Here is a 24,259-nt window from a genome sequence, read left to right on the forward strand (position 1 = left end):
ATGAAAATAGCGACGAATTTAGCGACGGACACATTCTATCATTCTGTTGCTAATATAACGACAACTTAGTGACATATTTTAATTTTTTGTTAAATATACTTTTAGCGACGGAAATATTCTGTCTTTAAATACATAGCTAGATTCCAGCGATGCGCATTTTGTGACGAATGATATCCGTCGCTAAAGACTTTTAGCGACAAATTTTTCTTATTCCGTCGCTATTTTTCACATTTTTTGTAGTGATATATATATATATATATATATATATATATATATATATATATATATATATATATATATATATATATATATTCAATTCATGTTTCTTATCACGTACTACGTATTATAAAAGTTATAGTTAGTAAAAAATATGTAATTTTATTTTCTTATACTGGTATAAAAGGACTAAAATAACCCACCAAAAAAAAAAAAATAAAAGGACTAAATTTGTATGACATGATATTAAATTTGTCCCTTGAGGCCTTCATAGCACAATTGTTTTATATTTTTTGACTACTATGGGAAAAAAATGATAAACAAACTCCAAAAAATATAATCGATTAGAGATAACATAATGATTCTGGTCTATCTTAATTGAGCTATTTGCACAAGATTTTTTTAATACAATTTAAATCTCCTGCTATCTCTTAATAAAAGTCAAGTTGACCCTTACATTATTGTAAACTTTTTGCCTTATTAAAGTATGATAAGGATATATCAACGCTTTATAAAATGATGTAAGTTGATATCTCTTACTAAATATTTTAATAAACCTAACTTATTACTAGCTAGCACCTAGGAGAGTTGTAGACATTGAAATTACATAAATCACCTCGTACGTAATATATATTAAATTTCCCTCAAGATTAGGATAATCTCACTCAATTGATTTTGTTCCAAAACAATCAATTGAGGGAGGTTATCCTAATCTTGAGGGAAATTATAGTAGTTTTTTTTTTTTTTTTTTTTTTTTTTTTTTTTTTTTGGTGAAGAACGAAATTATAGTAGATTGATACTCATATTAATAATGTATTATCAATCTCCCTCAATTGATACTCATATAGTAGATTGCAATTGTGGCCAATGATAACCTCCTTCTTTTGGGCTGAAATCCAAATTGTAATTATGAAAAAAATTAAATTTAATTAGCGTCAGAACATTACCTCAATCAGTCATCAGTCAACCAATTTAAAATAAGTCTATAAGTTTTGTTTTATTAGCCGTTGCATAGTACAAGGTTTGAATCCTACATTCTTATCAAATACCAAAGAATGACGTCGTTATAAATTTAGTTTTGTTGTAAGTATTAGTGTACAAACATTTGGAGTCTGTCGACCAGTTTAACCACATCCCGCAATTTACCTCTTTCATCAGTCTCCCAAGCATAAGTGTATTCTAAATTAATATATGAAGAGATATGTTTATATCCTTCTTCAAAATATTATACAAAATGAAAATTTAAATGTAAATCTCCTGTACCTATAATGTTACCGGAGTACTTATATTAATATGTTTTTGTAGAAAATAGATGTTGGTCAATTATAAAAGATCTGAAGAGTTAAAAAGTATATATGAGATATGACACCTATCGCTAGTTTAATATCAAATTTGGTGCAAATAAATTTTTTAAATATATTTTTGCAATTTGAATTGAATGACAACACTTGCAAGAAACCTTTAAACATGTAGGGTATATGTTGTACGCAGATATTCTATATCATAATACATACACACCAATACAGTATTATATTAACATTTAAGTAACATATAAATAATACTAAAAGTGAATGCTGAAGGATTTGAATTTGCATTGGATACAAAGTCAGCATTATTCTCACATTTTTTTTGACTTTAAATTTGTATAAGAGGCACGCTACAGGCACCGTAACCATACCTCAAATAATACTAAGTGCACATAAATCTACAAATACTTGCGTGATTTTATTTGATTAATTTATATGTAAAATTATTGTTGGGACAAAGAATACTATTTTTATAACATAACAAAAGGAAAACAATGTGAATTCAGTAATATTATTACCTTTAAAGGTCACGGGCCTCTCAAAGCTCGTTATCTTGTTATCAATGTTGTAAAAATCAGTTTAGGCGGCTGCCTACACCGACTAGGCTCTAGGTGTTCTTAAGTCGAGGCGATTTCAGCCCTAAGCAGTTTTTAGTCGGCTAACCGACTAATCGGTCAACTAGGCACCATAGGCGCCGATTCGGTCGAGTTGAGCGTCTAACTCGGCCGAGTTGACGCTCAACTCGGCCAAGTGTTTTTTTTTTTTGCATACTCAGCTACTCCTCTTCTATATTTATCCAGTCAGACATGTACTCAACTAATCATTTAACATATGCAGTAAATTAGTTTGGAGATTATAACAGTCTAACAACTCATAGCCCTGAGTAGGAAAAGTGGAGACGATATACTTGAATTACTAGGGCGCCTAAGCGGCACGCGCCCGACTAGTGCCTTCTGCAATATTGCTTGTTACACTATTCCATTGCATTTACACACACAATTTCATCCAAATTCAAGCTACAATTACATGTTAGGGTCGTAGTGTTCCGATTTAACACTAATTATCTAATAAATTTTTTATGAGTTACTAATGAATATGAAAAATAGTGGGGTTATATGGGACGATATGATACTAGATTTACATGTAAATACTCCGACATGTACAATGCGAATTTTAATGAATTATGATCGGCCGGACCATGATCTATCATCACCACGACACAGAGCGGGGGCAGTTTATCGAAGGTACAAATGATCAATGGGACAAAATGTTTGGTAAGTATGGTCATCACTCATGAATGATGAATGTGGTGTGGGAAGGGTTATTTTCGTCATTATTGTGAAATATCATTGAATGATTCAGGTATGTTATCTTCGTCCTTTGGACTAAAATTCTGCTGTGAATTGAATTGAAGTTTCTTTAATTTGTCATATGGGAGAAGAAATCAGAACCAGCATATAATAATTTTATAGGATAAAAAATAAAAGTAGAATGAAAATTCTCATTTAATGTTGATGGGTATATGTATATACGCGCGTATATAGCAATTTCGGACCTTATTCTACACTGGTATAGCGCATTAGCGCCAACCGATTTGGAAGGTCGGGAGTGGACTCTACTCGAACAGACAATCAGATCGTGAAATGTATACTCAGTCATTATAATTGTTCAGTTTCACATTTAGCGCCAACATGTGGTGCGATCGACTTGACTAGTGAGTGACACAAACCCATTGTTAGCTAGATTTCAGGCACGTGGGTGCTCAATCCCCAAAGTATAAAAACCAACTTAACTTCCACGAAAAAGAGAATTTTGATCTACAAAAATGATCGTTAGTACTTTCCGGCCATCAAGAGTATCCCGACTTTTTATACTCTTGAAAAAAATTTTGCACTTAGGATTTAATCTATAAATTCACAATAAAAAACTCAAACCTAATATTATGATATCAAATAATTAACATCATTAAATGTTTTATCTCGGAACATAACTCAATGGTTTGACAAATCTAAGTTAATTGGCGGGTTTTTTTCATTGGGTGTAGAGTTCAATTCCTAATGCATGGGAAGGGTATGAAATTGGCCAAAAACCTATGAACAATTGAGATACATCTAACAATTTACCACATTCCCTCATATATCAAAGATGCATGCATGGAATTGACTGGCTTAGGACCTATAGACAATTGAAACACATCCTAAAATCTATAGACGGTTGAGATTCAACAATTTGCCTCATCCCCTCATCTATTCAAAATGTATGAAATTGGTTGAAAATCTATAAACACTTGCACTTTATCTCATGAGTCACAATCGATATACCTTATTTCCTTCTCTATTGAGGAGGTGTGGAATTGGTAAAGAACTTATAGATAGGTAGATATAACTCAATAATTTACCTCCTCTCCTCCCGGGACATATAGCCTAATACATATCGACTGTTTACTGACCAAAATCTTTTTATACAGAGAAAGTATGGAACTGATAGGAACTTATAGATGGTCTAGATACAACTCATAATTTATCTCCTCATTTCCAAATACTTAAAATAGAAATATCCCCACTCAAATAAAAATAAAAAAGGAGGTGCGCAAGAGCAATAGCGACCTCTTCTCTCCCTCTCCCTATCATCCCCACTCTCTCTCTCTCTCTCTCTAGCTGCTCATCAAAGAACTGAAGAGAGATGAAAGATTATAAGTTCACAGATTTTCACCTGTACACTTGAGATGTTACACTCCGTATACATATACCCACTCCTTTGTTGTTAGTTTGGATGATTTCACTTTCCCAGAAGGCGATTGCAGAGAAAGCTAGCACTCACTGCAAGTAGCAACAAAAGAGTGAGAAAAGGAGAGAGACAGACAGAGAGAGGACAGGCTCAGAAAGAGAAAGAAAAAAAGAAAAAAAAAAAAATTCTTGAGGAGAGGAGAAAGCGATGTCTGAGACCCTTTTACAGCCTGAAATTCTCAATTAAGAGGTAATCTTGTGTGGTGTGTTATGTTTCTTTTTTTTTTTTTCGAAATTGACAGTCTTTTGTTTGATGCTTTCTCTTGTATCTATGTTAGCCGGAAAGAAAATATTGATTATTTTATTGTTGTTTTTGGAGATAATTACAGCGCAGCCATGGATGTGGTACAGTGGAGTTCAACAACTCTTGCTTACTAGGAAAGGCTTAGGTTGTTTGGATTTGTTGGGTTAAGGTATATATCTATCTATGTCCCAAGATTATCATCATCATCCTGGATTGTTCAGTTTCTCGAACGGGTTCGAGAGATCGCCGGCAGAAATTCTGCAGCAGATCCGGCGGGATAAGGTGCCGCCGGCGCCGCCGCAGCAGGTTGAAGAAGAAGATGAGCATCCGGTGGGGCTTGCCGGAAGTAATGAAACGTCGGGGATGTTGTCGGAGATGTTTAATTTCCAGCACGGAACGGCGAGGGAGTTGCTGGAGAGCCAGATTTATCATCATCATCATGGGCAGCAATCGCAGCCGCAGATGGCGGCGGCCATGCAGCTTTTCGGCATGAATCCGTCGCCGTCGCCGTCTCCGTCTTCTAATCATTCGGCGGCGGCCGCCTCGACGTTTCACGTGTCGTCGGTTCCGAATCCCTCGCCCACGTCGACTCTCCAAGGGTTTCATTCACACGCCCCAACCGGAGGCCACTTTAGTCAATTCGCGTGGGGGGACGGAGGAACGGCGGCGGCGGCGGCCGGTGAGGGGCAAGGGCTATCGTTATCGCTGTCGTCTGCTAAGGCTGGGGAGGAATTTCGGATCTCCGGTGACGCCGCCGGAATGCTATTTTTCAGCCAGGGAATGGCGTCCGCTTCCTCAGAATATCCATGCAAAAACAACCTGAACTTAAACGGCGGCGGCGGCGGCGGAGGAGGAGTCATGGATCACCACCACATCCATGTCGGGTTCGGATCCTCCATCGGAGTAATCAACGGATTACGGCATTCCAAATACGCCAAGCCCGCGCAAGAATTATTGGATGAATTCTGCAGCGTCGTCGTTAGTGCCCACCACCAATTCAACAATAAGAACAAAAGCCTAAACCCTAATTCCAACCCTACAAGCAGCGACGCCGTTGACGGCGGCGACGCCCCAAACAACAACTCATCGTCTTCCTCCAAACCCACCCCGCCGTTGTCCACCGCCGACCGAGTCGAACACCAGCGAAGGAAAGTCAAACTTCTCTCTATGCTTGATGAGGCAAGCAACCTCTCCCCCTATTAAATTCTTGAAAATATAATTTTCCTCAATCTTACCAAAACCCACACGTCATTAACTTATAATTAATGTTTTCTTAGTAATCATAAAATTACAATCTAACTTTCAACCCGAACCACTATTAACTCTGAACAATCTAAGCTGAAACATACTTTCGAGATTGGTTACAGATTTTGTTTGTCATCTAAAAAATATGGAGTAATAATTAATATTTGCATGATAGGATTGGCGGGGGGCTTAGATTATATTAACGTAGTAATCAAACACTAATTAATTGCCACTTGGGAAGATGTTCTTGTTTTCTTCAGATTAGGAAGAAGTAGCTAGTACGTTTGTACTGGTCGGAAGTCCTAATTATACACTACTAATTAACCATGTTAGATGTACGTACACAGTAAAAAAGTGACATTTTTCTCAGATTTCTGCTATGTTTAATCTCTTCTTAGTCAGTACTCATAATTGAATCATTAAAGATTTCTGGGCTTTATCTTTTCTGTCTTTCTTTTCACTTTTTAAACTTTTTTGAAACCTTATAATTCAAGTATATTATGGCAGTTGAAACCTCAATTCTTCAGCTACTACCTAGGAATAGGACTAGTTTTTCCAACAATTTAGGTAATATAATATTGTTTTGCTCTCACTAGAATGAGATGATGTTATTTATTGGAGTGACTCTTTCAAATAGGAAGTCATAGACACTGTTGGAAATTATAAAATTTTCGACCACTTGAAAGTGATTCGAAAGCAAAAAGTGGTCGGAAATAGTAACAAAAAGATTTTTTCAGATATCAAAAGTTGTTTTTCACTTGATTTAAAAATCACTTTCAGGTGGTCGGAAATTCCATAATTTCTAACTGTAGATTTGAGCTCTCGTGGGGTGACATTAACTCTTTCTGCTTCTGAACAAATAATTATGAACAGATACTACATTGTAACAGAGTCAGTAGTACTAAAAAAATGTTAGTTTAATGATATTATGAGGACTAACTCAATCGAGTTTGGATTTACCGGCGATGATATAGGTTGACCGGAGATACAACCGATACTGCGAGCAAATGCAGATGGTGGTGAACTCGTTCGATCTGGTTATGGGGTTCGGGGCGGCGGCGCCGTACACGGTGCAGGCGCAGAAGGCGATGTCGCGGCACTTCCGGTGCCTGAAGGACGCGGTGGCGGCGCAGCTGAAGCACAGCTGCGAGGTGCTGGGGGAGAAGGACGGCGGCGCGTCGTCGGGGCTGACAAAAGGGGAGACGCCGCGGCTGAAGATGCTGGAACAAAGCCTGAGACAGCAGCGGGCGTTTCACCAAATGGGGATGATGGAGCCGGAGGCCTGGAGACCGCAGCGCGGCTTGCCGGAACGATCAGTCAACGCTTTGCGCGCTTGGCTTTTCGAGCATTTTCTCCACCCGTACGTTCCGTTCCCCCCATATCTATCTTTCTTCATTTTCCGGTGGACTTTAATCATAAACAAGAAAAGCTAATTGAACCGACCAACCACCCATTATTAGCATATACTTAGTATATTATTAAAGAATAAGAAGCATGTGTTTCATCTCAACTAAAACTTAATTGCACATTTACTTTATATATTATATGCTCAACATATTCCTTTGTGCGGGCCCTTTTTATCTGGTAGATTTAAACTTATGACCTTTGACATGGGATGAATTTTGATACCAAACTCATCTAAACTAAAAGGCTAAGCTAATAGTTGAATTGCTCATGCATTTACTTTATATATTATGCTCAACTGGAACCAACATTATTTAAACTTTAACGTAACCAAAACATGAACAAAATCAAGATTTTGGCTTGGGTGATGCCACTACTAAAGAGTGTATGTGCACAAATTAACCTTATCTGTGATCTTAACGGATAAAAAATCACAAGGAAGTAAACAAGTCTAGATTACAAGAAGACTAATAAACTGCTCGATCTCTACAAAAAAGTTGAACTTGAAACTTTGTGTTTACTAAGCTAACAGAATAACTAGCTTGACTAGGATACCACTTTAGCTTTTAGTTTTATATATAGGACTGTGACGGCACCTGAAAAGCTAAAACAAAAGAGGGAAATGTCAATGCCCGCTAGGGATATGATGTATAAAGAGATAGGTAGCTGGGGTGCTTGAAATAATGTATATTGGTCTGATATGATGATGCCATTTTTGTGGGTTTATTCTCTCAGGTATCCAAGCGATGCAGATAAGCACATGCTGGCTCGACAGACTGGTCTCTCCAGGAGCCAGGTTTTTCATTTCTCCCTCACCATTTTCATCTTTTTTTTTTTTTTTTTTTTTTTTGAAACACCTCACCATTTTCATCTATTCTTCAATCTTAGCTTGGATTAGTTTTCACTTTTCATACACATTCAATATAATAGTAGATTCTAATTCACCCTACCCTAAATGCATTTTGTCACTGTCGCAACACCTGAAAGTGATCTTAAATTAAGTTAAAAGCAAAAAGTGGTCGGAAATAACAATAAAGATTGTTCTGGATATCAAAAGTGGTCGGAACAAGGCTTTCGACTTGATTTAAGATCACTTTCAGGTGTTCGAAAATTCCATAATTTCCAACAGTGTGTTGAGATCGAGTCCACCTCGAAGAAACGTTAGGCAAAAAGAAACTAAGGTAGTGGATCTTTAGATGCCCTAAATGGTTGATCAGAAAGACTATTTCTAGCGTCACCAAAGTAGTGAATGGATTTCAACTGCCACGGACGATAGCTTAGTTGATTTTTGGGTAGTATGTAAATTGTGGCTGGACAAGGATACAGAATTGAGTGACACCTGATGTGGTAGGCTCTTTTTGAGCACCCGACACTAGTTCTCCACGTCAATTAATCGACCACTGAGTAACTGTGATTAATTGGAGCGTAGTGGGGCCTGGAGGTGAGGATATTTCACCTAATGTGGGCAAGGTATTAGGTCTCTAGAGATTAAACAAAAGCTAGGGTAGAGCAGCTTTCTTGGATACGATCTGATCTGCCAGAATACTCATCTCGATCAGCAAAATTGAATGGATCGGATTTCTTCTTCTTCTTCCCTCAGACATTGGATTCTTGTCCTGAAAGATGCATTATCAACAGTATATTGCATGTATGAGACATAAATTCTGGAACAGTATATGTATACATTGTCTAGAGGAAATTAAACCCGAAAACTACTGTGTAGCGGTAGATGCATGCATCATATATATATATATATATATATATATATATATATATATATATATATATCCTCTTGTCCCCACCTCGTCCAACATAAACTTTAATCCGATCCAAAGCCATGAACAAGCTAAGGACACAATTTAAGACCACATCAACAGACAAATTGTTGATGATGAAAATTTGTATGTATATATATGTATAGTATATACACAAATTTCTTTGCATGGTTGTCTTCTACTTTAAACCAATTAGTGATAAGTAGATGGACACTAACCATATCCCTCCCTTATAATCTACAGCGCCACATCTCGAATCGAACAGGAGCTGAACTTAACCAAGTCTGCTAACGCCGAACAGAAGTTTGTACCTTGAAATAGGGGAAAGTTATGGTATAACAAACGTATTAAGTGGTATCTAGAAAAGTATTGAAATTGAACTGATTAGAGGGAGATTTATCATTCACATTAACTATTAAATTACTATTTAAAATTATGATAGGTAAAACGGTGGATTGTTTCAATAACTTTTTGGAATGTAGCACACCAATAAATTGATTTAATTTGTTTCTTTGTAGGTTATAGGTGTATAGTACAGTGCATGTGTCATACTATACATTGATGAGTAAGACAGTAACATCATTAAATTCCCCTAACTCAGTTTGTCTCTGAGCTCTGATGACTTATATGCACCACTGCACTGCATCTTATCATCTTGGGATATAAGTAATTATTATATTGAGTTTTGTTTTTAAAATTTTTGTGCTTTTTTTATTTTTATTTTTCAGGTTTCAAATTGGTTCATTAATGCCAGGGTCCGGCTGTGGAAACCCATGGTGGAAGAGATGTACCAACAAGAAGTTAAAGTAGGCGACAGTGAAAATATGGACAGCCCATCCAGTGGAGACGACACTGTCGCCGTCAGTAATTCGCCCACCACCACCACCACCGCCCCACCGCCACCGTCTGCAGCCGCGGCAGTGACTGCCACTGCTGCCGATACAGTGGCAGCTGCAGGCAAAAGATCCGAAATCAACGCTGCCAACGAAAGCGACCCTTCACTCCTTGCTATCAATACCCAATGCTTCTCGAGAAACCAAGCCTCCACGTGTCACCGCCGTGGGACGGCGGATTCCGGGAAGGCCGATGTTGGGTCCGCCCTCATACGCTTTGGGACGACGAACGCCGGCGGCGGCGGCGGCGGCAATGTGTCGCTCACTCTGGGGCTGCGCCACGCCGGAAATTTGCCCGACCAGAATCATTTTTTCGGTTAGGCCATGCCGGGGATTACTATGTTGTTATTATCACACGAAAAATCACACACATATTCGGAGAATCATATGGTTTCCATATTTATGTCTTTTGTTTTAAATTATTCATTTCATCTAGACATGCAATTAATTAATATATACATAGTCAAATTAAATATCATCAATGGTAGCGTTATGCTAGCATCTAATGTGAGACTCCCTGCAACTGTATAGCCTTATTAGTACATTTTTCACATCATTTAATTTTCTTGATTTCTTGTCTACTTATTTACATACTTCTTGTGGTTTGAATGTACTGATCATTCAACTATCCTTACAACTATCGTGTATAAACTATATATACACACATACAAGTGTAATTAACCCTATCGGTAGAATAACAAATCACAGTGATATAAAAATGAAAAAAGTTTACTCAACTCTAAAAGTACATTTTGTGATATGTAAAAATTGTACTTTAAATGTTTTTACAATTTTGTCTGGTGCACTTTTAGTAATCCTCACTCTCTTTTTTTTTTTTTTTAAAAAAAAAAAAAACCTAAATCATGGTTCTCACCTAATTTGTGTGTGTGAGAGAGAGGATTATGATGATGAGAAATACAACAATCTTTTATATGATGGGGTGAAATTTAGATACTTTCAATGAGAATAAAGTCATAAAACTCTTAAGCATAAAGTCTTTGATACGAGATTAGTATATTCTTTAATTAGTTGCACTTTGCAATTTTACAATGCATGTTCACTTTTAACGCGTCTTACATCAATCTTTACTTTTTACCAAAATCATTGTTCTCACCTAATTGTGTGTGTCCGCATTATGATGGTGAGGATTCTGAACACAACAAGCTTTTATATGATGGGATGAAATTTGCATACTTTTGATGATAATAAATTAAAGTCATAAGCTCTTATAAGGATGAAGTGATTGATACGAGGTTAATATATTCTTTAAAGTAATAAACTCTTAAGCATGAAGTCTTTCTACAATTTCTAATCGAAGAGACGCTATTTCTAGATACATATTAGGACTAGTGAAATCATATCAATATATAAATCACTAAATCATTTATTAAAATTGGTATGGACCGGAACTAATATTTTTTGGGATTTAGTATTGCACCAAAAAGGCAAAAACAATTGTAACCTCTGGGAACGTCTCTAAATCTTATAAATCCTCATAACTTAAATATTTCATATAATTAATTTGGAGTACAGTAGTCTTCTGGCTCTATCAATAACATTAAAGTTTGATTGATAATTCATATTTCTCTTCTATTTTGTACTACTTATTAACGTGTTGATTGATTACTAGCAGTAAAAGAGGCATATTTATAATAATAACACTATTGTTATTATTTTCTAATTTTGTCTTTTTAACAAATTTAGGCATGGAGAAGAAGGAAGTGAGTCAAAGAATAGTAAATTTGGTGAGTATGGTCAAACTAAACAAAGAAGGGATCAAAGCTATATACCTAAGAAAAGGTAGGTGCAAGACTTTGTGAAAAAGAGGAAAAGAAAACCCCATTAATGTGAGAGTAAATTGGAGCAGGTTAGGTCAGTCTGGAAGATTGTGCAATCAATGTGTTCCATGTGGCCTACCCACCAATGCAATCACAATAATACTACCTTGCTTCTTTACTTAAACCCCCACTCTACACTACACTACTAAAGTATACTATATTACACACTATATAAATACACATGTCCATACATTGTCTCGGCGGGCAAAACTCTACTGATATTAGGTATTGATCCGATGACAAAACACTCTTTCATCTATTTTAGAATAACTGTATCTTTGAGATTTGAATGTGAGATCTTTGGTTAAGAGTCTCATGACATCTTATCCATACTCTTATGAGTAAAACAAATGCATTTTTTGTATTGTTTTTAACCTTACAAAATATAATACGAAATACTAACTTTACAAAAAAAATAAAATGTGATTTTTGTCCATTCAAGTAATGAATATGTAAACCTTTATTGCTTGAAAAAGGTACCCTTATGATAATACAAATATTGGGGGTTACAATCGGAAGGTAGTTCCGTAGTTGCGTGCAAATGAGCATGTAAGAAAATAGATGTTCCCTCCTTATTCTGAAGTTGGGATATGTGTTTGGGAGCGTGTATGTGATGAAAAGGGTCGAAATTCCCCTCTAGCAATTAATGCTCATTTCATAGGCGAGTATGGGTGAGCATGTCGGATCTTCGGCATGTTATACACGTGTTGAGCACATGGTTAACAGTCATAATTATCACGTCAAGCGTCCATATGGACTGAACAAGTGATGGAACATGATATGCTATTTGTTTTGTCCAAGATGTTGGTCCCAAATGGTTAGGGTACAAGTCTAGCTAGAGGGGTGAATAGACTTGTAAGATTTTGAAAATCTTAACGATTCATACAGGTAAACCTAAGGGTTACTTCAACGTTTCGTAGAGTATGCACAACGGAAATATATTGTTAACCCGACCCTTTTTAATTAGTTGTGCACATAATATTTTTTTCTTTGAGAGTTTAATGATCTTGATCGTGTATGAGTATGAATAAATGCACTAAATTAAAGTAAAAATAGAGAGAGAGAGAGATTTTTATAGTGGTTCGACTAAATCCCATCGTACTTCACTCTTCTCCTTAAAACTCCTAAAGAGGTTTGCACTAATCCATTTAATATAAAACAGAACGTTCAAACCTTGAACTTCTTAGGTTTTTCAACTCAACTCCGAGGTTACTCTGTCTCTTTCTACTTTTACCGAGTAGAGTTACAAGGGTTTGAAGAAAATAATTCTTCTATCTCTAACGAGAAAGCTTGACATTGAATGATTAACTTGATCTTCACGTTTAAGCAGCCCAATCTTCTAAATCTGGATAAAACTTTATAGATTTTTAAATCTCTCTCACTGGTCTTGCTTTGAACTTGTTTAGAACACTTGAATAGCTTGCAATTTTTACATCAATAGATCAACACCTTCTTTTGCTGTGAATGAAGGTATTTATAGGCGTTTCGAAAAGGAGCTGTTGGAGGAAAACCCATTTCAAACATCTATTGACCAGCTGGTAGAGATAAGTGAGTTTTCCATAAAGTAGCTTTTTCGTGTCCGACTTTCCAGCTGTTAGACTACTTAATTTGCGTTGAACATATATATCTTTTTGTTCTGCACAAATGTCTAGTCTTTTTAAGGAAAATCTCTTGGGATGTGTACCTATGACTCTCTTTGCCATGGTCACATTTTACTACAAAGCACTAATATTTTAAGGTTTCGAACTATTTGTTCAAAGAATGTCTAGAGCAGTCTTTTCGAGCAATTAACTTGCACTATTCGACTTAACATTTCGAACATTAACAGTTTGCTACTTCTCGGTTATGAATGGTTGGCATTACCATTCATTCCTTCTTTTACTTCGAAAGGTAAGTCCTTCCACCATTCGACCTTTTGCAATAATTCGGTTTTGTAGTCTTGAGTTCTGCAAAGAAAATTTGTAATTTATGTCCCTCCATAATATGTTAATTATCAATATCACCCCTGAATTATTAGTAGTGTAAATATTACACTTCAATTTTCAAAACAGTACATATTTCCCCTTTGTACTGTACGAATTTCGTAACCGTTATGTTTAATATGATCGTTTCGAACGTTATCATATTATTATTAAATTAGATTATGTGCCATATTCAATGCTATGTTTTTTGGGCATATTTTTAAGTAATTCGAAAATCATTTTTCTACTCCTAAGCACGGTCAATTCTTCTATAAAAAAAATTAGTCCCATTCATCCCGAAAGCTTGTGTTTAAGCTATTGTTCTAATTCGGCAAGAGTTTTATAGTTTGTGTGCTCGAACTATCGTACATTAATTTATTTTATCCTGGGTGATTGACACTACAACACTTCTAGTACCTTAGGAGTTAGCGAATTAGTTTTAAGAAAAGTGTTTGTTACAAACACACGACTTAAATTTTTATTATTATATTCTTTCATCTTTGGGATTATTTTTCTAAAATTATAAATCCCACTATTTTTAATTTTTATGGAAAAATCAATTTATTTGCCTACACAATTTTATAAAACACATGATGTTATGACACACCTATGTAAAATTATCCATAATGTCACCGGAAGGACTAAACGTGTCCAAAATATGATACTATGATAGTCTAGGGTATTAAATACTTAAATAACTAAAACAATCGTCTAAGACTAAATTTAAAATTACCACAGAAGACAATAGATTTCTGTTGAAATTAACTTTAAAAACGTGTCCAAAATATGATACTATGATAGTCTAGGGTATTAAATACTTAAATAACTAAAACAATTGCCTAAGACTAAATTTAAAATTACCACAAAAGACAATAGATTTCTGTTGAAATTAACTTTAAATACTCGTTAACTTTATAATGAATTCAAGTCAAATTAATCCTGAAATCATAACGATATAAATAGAATATGATTTTCGTAGCTAAATTTTTTGAGTTTGATTGTAACTGAAAATTGTTGTTATTTTACGGTGGTTAGTCACTCTCTGCCATGGACAGCAAGCCAGCAACCTCGTTTCATAGCCTTTGCCCCCTATTCTATATCTATATAATATGTGTGTGTATGTATTATTGTTTGCACAGTACGTATATTCAAGATGGTGTTTTTGTCTTGCCTGGTCCCATTAATTCGACAAAGAAATTATAGTGCAGAAGCGTACATGTCCTTTAAAAAAAAAAAAAAAAAAAAAAAACTTCTATTATTATTTTAGTATTTACTTTTCTTATTCATTCCTATTCAAAATTCAAATTGCATTCCCAATCTTGTCTACCACTGCCCAACAAAAAAACAAAAGCAGTTGTAAATTGTAATCCTTTATTCACTAGAAAATATGAATTTAATCAAGAAAGTATTTGATAATAATTGAATTTTTTAATTTTTAAATATAAACCCTAAACCCTTTCCACGTTAGATATATCTAAAAGTTTAACAGTATATTGAAGGACCCAATTGCAACAACATAAAAGTAGTTCAATAATTTTGTTTTTAATCAAATCCTAAATCTATGACCCTATTGTAACAAAATAACCTGAATTTTTCTTTGACAAATTATATTGTTGATCATAGTCTAAATTGTAAAGTGGAACGTTGATAAAAGTTTATTTAGTGTATTGAAAGTTTATTTTTAAATAATATATTAAAAATAAATATTTAATATATTAAAAATGAATATATAGTAAACTAAAATGAACTAATATGTTAGTAGTTAATATTGTAATGTGGACCGTAGTATAATGATTGGAATTTTCTAAATCAACATTTGATGGATTTGGATGTCCAAGAAAATTTGAATTAGGCATCTAGTATGGATATTAGAAAATAAAGATGGCCCATAGCTCTATTTGGGCTGTTGTTATTTAAGCCCAATTTACCACTCCTATGTTGATATTTACTGCGGAGCAATCGTTATGCTGTGGAACCGTGTCCATCTTGCAAGGTGGACACAGTTTTATATTCATAATTATAAATTTATATATTCGTAATTTTTGAACTTCATATTCATAATTATTGAATTCTATATTCACAATTACAAAACTCTATGTTTATAATTACTGAACTATATGTTTATAATTATAAAGCTATATATAATATATTCATAATTTTTGAACTTCATATTCACAATTATTGAATCTCTATATTCATAATTATTTTCACAACTCTATGTTTGTGTTCATAATTTTTGAACAGAGAATTATAGGGGATCAAACCCATGACCTCTCACTTGAGAGAATCACTTTGTGTCACTAAATTACAAGGTCATTCGTAATTTAGTACTCCATATTAAACTATTGGTTTGTAAAATTCATATACTCCGGTATTTAGAAACTATATTAAAAGTGCTACTTCCAGCATCCCATTTTGAGAACTTAGCTGATATTATATGCTTGTGTTCAAATGAGAACCACTCTTTAGGTGTGAACTTACGAACTATGAATAGATTTTGTGCATTCGTGTAGTACATTGTGTGCACTTATAGAGGTTCATAAGTTCCCATTTCATTTGATATTTGAATATATAACCACAGAAGTTAGAGTCAAAACTCAGACTACATTAAACAACCTTAGGATGACAGAAAACACACCAATGAGACATGTATTACATCCCTTTTAAGATACATCTAAATACATACATTCAATAAGCAATTAAACCTCAATCATACAACAACATTGTTGGTCGTCATGTAATGAAACCCGCACGGGTAGCTCAGTTGATAGTCCAGCACGGGTAGCTCAGTTGATAGTCGGGTGGTAGCCAGATTTACAATTCTTCACTTCTTTCTTGGTTTTCAGATACCGGGTGTAACACCTGTGGCCCTGCAGAGTTTCCCGTTTGGCCGATGCTTTCTGCTTCGGTATAGGGTCTGATGAAAGTGCGGCGCCACCACACTTCAAAGGCTCTCTGGAGATTCGGGCAGTTATCGCCCGCCTTGAGAAACGTGTCGAGCCAAGACAGCAGAATGCTCTGCTGCTCCTCGAGAGGGAGCGTCAGGATTGTCCTCCCGATCCCTTCCTCGACGACCTTCCTGTCGAACGATCTGCTGCTGTGTTGTAGCCAGCTGTAGTCGTTTATCAACGGCTGCAACCACGTTTGCAACAGGAGATGGCGGGTGTCCTTCGAGGGAAGGATCTCGCCTCTGCCTATCCCGACGAACAGCCTCGCCGTGATGCAGCTGACGTGGTGGCGGGCGATAGTGGGGAGCCTCGGGTGCAGCGAAGCCAGCTCTTGCTGGCTAGCCCACAACGTTGCAAACCCGTCGGCCGCTTGCCTGTCGCTTAACATCTCGAGCATCCACGTGAGGTTATCGGCCTGTAAGGCAATCTGCTTCGGACTCGAGCTGTTGCTAAGCTCGGGTTCTGCAGCTCGTTCGAACAGATCCAACAACGAGTCCAGGCAGCTTCTGCACGAGGTGTAAAGTATTTCATTACAAATGTCAACCGAGCCCACGGAGCCCGGGAGACTGTTGTTTTCTCTTAGGAGCTTCAGTACTATGGATTTCATTTCCCGACGGCCTCGTTCCTCGTTGCTCTTGAGCACCAATTCCAAGATCTGCGAGAAAGTGTCTTTGGGAGGCCTCGAAATATCAGACGACACTCGTTTCAACACCGGGTTCACCCCAATTCCCTCGCCTTGCAGACGTAAAATCGAAGAAACTACCTTTTCTTCTTCTTCTTCCCCCACCCAAGGGACTGCTTCCAAGTATTCTAAGCATGATTGCATGCATAGTTTGAAGCCAAGATGTTCTGCAACCTAGAGACATCTTACATATTACGCTTTGAAATATGATCAATACTAAACTTCTATTAAGTATATGATTAAAAAAAAAAAAACAGTGTTGCAAAAATCGGGTCTAGGCGCGCCGATTAATTGCTTTAGGCGCCCTAGGCGGTCCCCAGGCGCCTAGAGGGCGCCTAGCGATTTTTTCAACCTTGAAAAAAAGTATTTGAATCAAAGAACCGACCTCAAATATCACCTGAACAAACAACTTTAGACAACCCATTATCCTTTCCCTTTCATCAAATTAACGACTTTATCCTACCTATTCGAAATCTGCAATCTACTCCCAGAAAGACCGAAAAATGCTGGGTTCCCACTATACTCTACTCTATAGTTCAAAGTTCAAAGAATATCACTTTTAGCAGCAAGACACAACATTTAAAGATATGGGAACATCATATATATTCTCAAAACGAAATGAAAACATCATATATATTCTCAAAACATAATGCTAGTTCAAATTGCAGAATTCTTTTGTTTGCAAGGTAAAGAGAAAACGAGGATAGAAATTACCTTGAGAATCCGTAGGACACGTGGAACACTTTGCTTGATCAATCGCTGCCTCAAATCTTTGCAGTACATCAGACCAACGGTTTCGACAAATATCTCAACATCCTCGCAATCATCGACCTCGATACAGGGAAAAACGGGCTGCTGTTGCGATATTTTGTTGGCAAAGAAACTGCTATTCTCTACTAGAACACCCCGGTGGACATTCAACTTCACCGCAAATCCCTGCTTCCCGAGCAAAATTACTCTCAGATCACTAGTCCCCGGTTCACCAAACTCAATAGACACCTTCCGGGCCACGTTTTCAATCTTCGGGTGAGGCCCTCGCTCTGTTGCCACCGACGTACTGACACTGGGCGCCTCAGAAGTGAGACCTTTTACCTCATCAGCAACAACATTTGACCTAGGTGGAGCATTACTAGGTGGTCTTTTCTCAGCTACAGATGTTTGTTTCTTCTGAGACGACGAGGTTTGGGTGGTTGGGGGCGACGATTTGGACTTGTTTACGGGATTATGTGACTTAACAGACTTCTGAAACACTACGGGTGAGGGACAACACCAGAACCCCTCTGGGGTAACAGCAATTGGAACATTCTTAACCTTGGTTTGACCCTGCTCTACCTTGGTAAGTCTAATTTCAGCCATATTCAACACACAACAGAAAACTTCAAAGGATAATTAATTCAAGAAATGGCATTTTCTGTAGAAACAAGAAAGTGGACCCAAAAAGCTAACAACATTCAAATCCACAACCTACAAAGGTCTCATCTTTTTCAGTATGATGAACACAAACCCTAGAATTCAGGAGCTTTATCAACCTATGCAAACATTCTATGGCTTAATTGTACCTCAGGAGAGAACAGACATTCCAAGAATTCAAAACAAAACCTTAATTTCTGCACTATATTCTTCAAACAAACGAAAATAAAGAAAAAAACAAATAAGCACAGAGAAGCAGAAAGGGCAAATTTCAATTCTTGAACCTGCAGAGACCTTGTTTCAGTTAGGGCTAACAAATCTAGCCCTGAGGGGGTCCTAAATATGCATAAAAGGGGAAACTTTAAATACCCAAGAAAAAGAATTTGCAGAAAGTGCAGAAACAGCAAACTAGCAAACACACACACACTCACCAACAACCAACAATGGCTATCTCTGATAATTCTCTGAAAACCCTTCAAAGCTCATAAATTTATGAGCCTCTAAGAATGATTGAAGAGAGCTTTGATGTCAAGCATCAAGGGAACCACCAAAGAGAGATTTAACAGACTGGAATGATGGGGTTTTTCTTATACCCTGTGGGAATTTTTATTTTTTTTGGTTTAAAAATCAAAAAATGGAACTGGGGGAATATTATAAATCAAGAAAACACATGACCCAAAGTGAGAGTGATTGCTTATGGGCTGTACTTGCAACTTTACACTGTGTGTGTGGCCTCCTCCTCTTCCTCCGATAATGTTTTTGTGAGATTCTTATGATTTTGTTGGGGAGACTTTCACTGTTCTTCCTGAAACCTCTCTATCTCATATACAGACAGAACAAACTACCTAAACATGTTGAAGATTACAAGAGACAAGCATGCACTGGGGAGGGGTTGTTGCCCTCCAAGTTTCAATCTTGGTTTTGTTGGTTCCACTTTTTTTTAATAGCTTTTTTTATTCTTTTGTTGCTTTTATTTTTCTCTTTAATTTCCCCTTTTAAGACGGTACAGTTCTAGATCGAATCTATTAGGATAAAAAGAGACAGTCCTTATCAAACCTAAGTTCTCCCCACTTCATACCTAATTACTGAGTAAATAATTGACTTTGACCAAGGGACAAAACCATTATTATTAGGCTCTATACATGTGTAATTAGTATTGATTGTCTACTAACTTAGTTTGTGGTTAAGCCACTCTTCAATGTGTTATTTAAGGAAAATGATACATGTACGGAGTAAAACTCTCGTCATGTGTCATGATTTGATTTATAAAAGAGAAAGAAAATAATAAAAATTATGACTCATTAATTTTTTTAGATGAATCAGAATATGACACATAAACTGTGAGTAAACAATGGAATTTAAAATAAGAGTATGTGTAGTATTACTTGTTATTTAAAAAGCAATATAAGTAGTTTATCATTCTAATCATATACTCCGTAATGTTTAAGTTGTGGGATAAGCGTTTGGTGAGAACAGTTATACATAATTTTCAATGAAGAGATAAAAATTCAATGAGATCACACTGATTCAAATTCAATCTCACCGCCTCTCAAATGCAACCTTAAAAACCTAGGTTAGTTACGTTTGCCGAAAAGTATGAGTGATAAGATTACTCTAACCTTATTATTTGATAATTTGTTAATAAGGTCATTTATACAAACAAACAAAAAAAGACATTGTTCAATGGTAAATATAATTTTCATCAACATTACAAATTCATAGTTATTTCAATTTGAAAGTCAACAATATTGATTCGCATCAAAACCTCTCCGATCAAGTACAACTTATAAAAGTTTTGAGATTTGTATCTACAATGTCTCCATTGCACTTGGTATAGACTCCAGAATTTTTTTTGCATTAATTGTTGGACATATCCAATGCTGATCATCAATGCCAGCCTTAAATTTTGTTTGCATGTAAAAATTCCTATATAATTAATTACTCTGAATTTGTATCTATTGATTAATCCAAACGAATTACTCTATATGTACTTATACTTTTCATTATTTTTTTGGTAGAAATACTATTCATTATTTATCAATGAATTATTTTAAAAAAAATGTTCTCCCTAATTAAAAAAGGAAAACTATTTATTTTCATTGATTTTTTGAAAGTTACAGGCTCTATTACATTGTAGTATCTGTTTATATACTTTCTCAACCTACTGAAACACAAAGAACACAAAGAACCAATAACACTTCCACTGAGACTTGAACTCATAATTTTTCAAATGGAAGTCCAACCCGGGTACCATTAAAAAAGAAAAACTATTTATTTTCATTGATGAATACTTATGAATTAGCTAAATTCTACTCCAAGTTACAGAGTAGCAATGACATTATTATTATTTAATAAAAAGACAATACGTTATAGAGTAATTAATAACAATGAGTTAATTCCAGCAATGGTCCTCCGACTATAGTGATTTTCCAAAATTAGTACTCGACTTTTAATTTGGACACTTTAGGTCCCTTGACTTTTAATTTCTTTCCAATTGAGGTCCTTTCGTTAGAATACGGTTCATTAGACTTTAAATAAAGGGGTAAACTCGTCCTTTCACCTGCCTATGTATTATTCTTCGTATTTCTCTCTTCGTATTTCGCTGTTATACCTTGTAAACATCTCAATAATAGAGGAACGCACACACAAGTAGTCAGCAAATGGAAAACGACGAGGAACATTTTAGGGTTTCGACTAAGATTATCTTCATATGTATCGCGTATACAATGGAGAAACACTAAGAATAATACATAGGCAGGTGAAATGATGAGTTTACCCCTTCATTTAAAATTCAATTAACCGTATTCTGACGAAAGGACCTCAATTGGAAAGAAATTGAAAGTCAAGGGACCTAAAGTGTCCAAATTAAAAGTCAAGGACTAATTTTGGAAAATCAATATAGTCGGAGGACCATTGCTGGAATTAACTCAATAACAATTGTGAGGCTTTCTAGTTAGCTTTTTTGTTACTCAAAGGTATCCCTTCAATGCTACCAAATTGCTCTTCTATGTGGAAGATGATGAATTTGAGCTTCGGTGACTTTCTAACTAGCTTGATTCATCATAACAATAGAGAATTATATTATGAGATATTAAATACATAATAATAATAATAATGTATCATATCTCCCAGTCTCCCACCTCCCACGCACCCTCCATCAGTCCATCATTAATAAAAAGTAATTAATTTTGTGGGGTGTAAGCAGCCTCGGATTAAGGTTGCCGTGGAGACAAAGGTGCAGCAAATGGAAAATGATGGGACAAACAACACATTGCCCAATGGAACTTGCTCAAGGTTTTCCTTAACCTGCAGGAAATACTTGCATGTGTTGTTGTACCAATTCCAATAATTAAAGTAGATTGGGCATGTGTAGTTTGTAGGTATATATGACTTTGTATATCTTATCCCAAGTCTGACCCGACAAAACATTTGAAAAAATATAAATCATGATAATTCAATGACTTAGTAGATTAGGTCAAATATGAGTGTGCATCGATCTCCACACCGTACTGTTACTGTCAATGTTCAAACATTGGTCTTTTCTCCTAAATACTATCTACTGAACCAGTGAGCTAAGTTCATACGGACTTGACTCTATATGTCTATATATATATTTAGTTGGTTGTGGCCTGTGTGTATAATTGTTTGCTTTAATTTGGGTTGGGTGGGCTAAATTAGTACTAGTGATGATGACTATAGTTTAATGATAGTGTGTGAACAAAGCAACCTTTGACTTTTTAAAGACTACATCCATGGTATTATCGTCTGTTTTGAACCTTAATTTTTTATTTTAAATATTGCATAGTGAGCTAAATTTGTATGAACAATTTTATATTTTCTAAGTTATATAGTTAAGGTTTATGAATCTAATAGCTAGGATTCATCACACTGTAGTCATTGTTTACCTCATTTGGTTCATTTAATGTTGTTACATAAGGTAACGTTTTTAAAATTTTTACATTATATATAAAAAAAATTTGAAAAGAAATTCATGTGTATGCAATTGGTCTGTATGAAACCCAACTAAGACTATATTTGATCAGTCTCATTCTCGTGTGTGTGTGTGTATATATATATATATATATATATATATATATATATGGATATCAATGCACTATGTAAAAGAGAAAAAAAAAACGAAAAAACAAAAAAAAAAAAAAAAAAAAAAAAAACAAACAAACAAATGGAATGAGATTTTTGAAGATGTGACTATAAATGATGAAGTACAAATTATTCATTAAGCATATCGTGTTCTGTGTTAGTTAATGAAGTCTCACATTCTCAAAACTAAATTAATACATTTGAATGTTCACATTATTGACTGTTATGTTATATAATTAAGGGAAAATGACACTTTTTCCCCTGAGTTATATACATATAGCATTCCCCCCCCCCCCCCCTCCCCTGAGTTATATACATATAGCATTCCCCCCCCCCCCCCCCCCTCCTTACATATAGCATTTCCCCCCCTCCCCCCTCCTCAATTATTCAAGTGGCTGTTTTCCCCTCTAAAATGTTAAATGGACATATTTACCCTTAAAATAAATATTTTATTTATTTTTCTTCTCCAACAAATTATGACCATAATAATTTGGTTCAAACCAAATAAACACTATAGCAACCAAACCGAAATATTTCAATTACAATTTAGAATCGAAACTCGATATTTAGAGTTTATTAAAATCCCGGAACGGATGGTTCGTGTTCCGAACTGAAAAAATAAAATACATTTATTGTTGAATTTAGACTATTTTTAAAATAAAAATAAAATTTTAAAATAAAAACGGTTCAAAATCGCGAATCGGGTCTGGAACCGCCGGTTCACGGTTCAGATCCAATTTTTTTTATTCATAATTTTATTAAATTGAAATCCAAATATTGGGTTCTAGATCTGAATCATAACTGGAAACTTTTAATTCGATGCTATAGTGTCCGATTCAGTTCGAACCGAATCGTGGTCATCCCTACGTATACGCAATAATTTGTTGGAGACGTAAAATAAATAAAATGTTTATTGTATAAATGTCAATTTAATATATTAGGGGGAAAAACCACCACTTTTGGAATAATTGAAGGGGCTAATGTGCTTACCTAAATAATTGAGGGGGAAAAAGTGCTATAAGTATATAACTCAGGGCGAAAAAATGCCATTTTTCCTATAATTAACTATAACAAAACACCTTCTTAATGTTTGAACTTGAAAGCATATATCTAAGATCATATCATAATTAGATTTCAGTCAAATTTATAGGATCTAATTCTATTTTTGTTATATTTCACCAAAAACTGTGATCTAAGTTTTATATTGTTTTACTATCTAATTTAAATACACATCATAATATCATATGTTATGGGCCAATTATCGAAATTAGATCCATTTTTTTAAACATGTATCGTACAACACAAGAAACCAAATGCAAAATTGGAATGCTTGATGTTTAATGAAGCATCTATAAATCCCAAAAAAAAAAATCACATGTGATCATGCTAACAATATATTATTATATGATCAAATATTTAGTTATATATATATATATATATATATATATA

At 35.3% G+C, this 24,259-nt stretch overlaps 2 protein-coding genes across 3 annotated transcripts; one reads left to right on the plus strand and one right to left on the minus strand.

The window, feature by feature from the left end:
* Window positions 1–4,729: 4,729 nt before the first annotated feature.
* LOC109189138 (BEL1-like homeodomain protein 2) lies at window positions 4,730–10,426 on the plus strand. 2 transcript variants are annotated; one of them, XM_019339896.1, is made up of 5 exons: window positions 4,730–5,732; window positions 6,773–7,158; window positions 7,938–7,998; window positions 9,706–10,052; window positions 10,110–10,426. In XM_019339896.1, exons 1-5 carry the CDS (start codon window positions 4,737–4,739, stop codon window positions 10,189–10,191), a joined length of 1,872 nt encoding a protein of 623 aa, XP_019195441.1. In that variant the 5' UTR covers window positions 4,730–4,736; the 3' UTR covers window positions 10,192–10,426. The 2 variants fall into 2 exon arrangements, with proteins under 2 accessions (XP_019195441.1, XP_019195440.1); XM_019339895.1 differs by having other exon boundaries at window positions 9,706–10,426.
* Window positions 10,427–16,203: 5,777 nt separating this feature from the next.
* On the minus strand, window positions 16,204–19,655 carry LOC109189139 (BTB/POZ domain-containing protein At3g50780). Its single transcript, XM_019339897.1, has 3 exons — window positions 19,141–19,655; window positions 18,014–18,918; window positions 16,204–17,473 (listed from the first exon to the last, which is right to left on the minus strand). The coding sequence occupies exons 2-3, from the start codon at window positions 18,653–18,655 to the stop codon at window positions 16,484–16,486; spliced, it is 1,632 nt and encodes a 543-aa protein (XP_019195442.1). The 5' UTR covers window positions 18,656–18,918; window positions 19,141–19,655; the 3' UTR covers window positions 16,204–16,483.
* Window positions 19,656–24,259: the final 4,604 nt, after the last annotated feature.

The sequence above is a fragment of the Ipomoea nil genome, unplaced genomic scaffold (assembly GCF_001879475.1).
Source record: "Ipomoea nil cultivar Tokyo-kokei standard unplaced genomic scaffold, Asagao_1.1 scaffold1509, whole genome shotgun sequence".
In the NCBI taxonomy this organism is placed as follows: Eukaryota; Viridiplantae; Streptophyta; class Magnoliopsida; order Solanales; family Convolvulaceae; genus Ipomoea; species Ipomoea nil.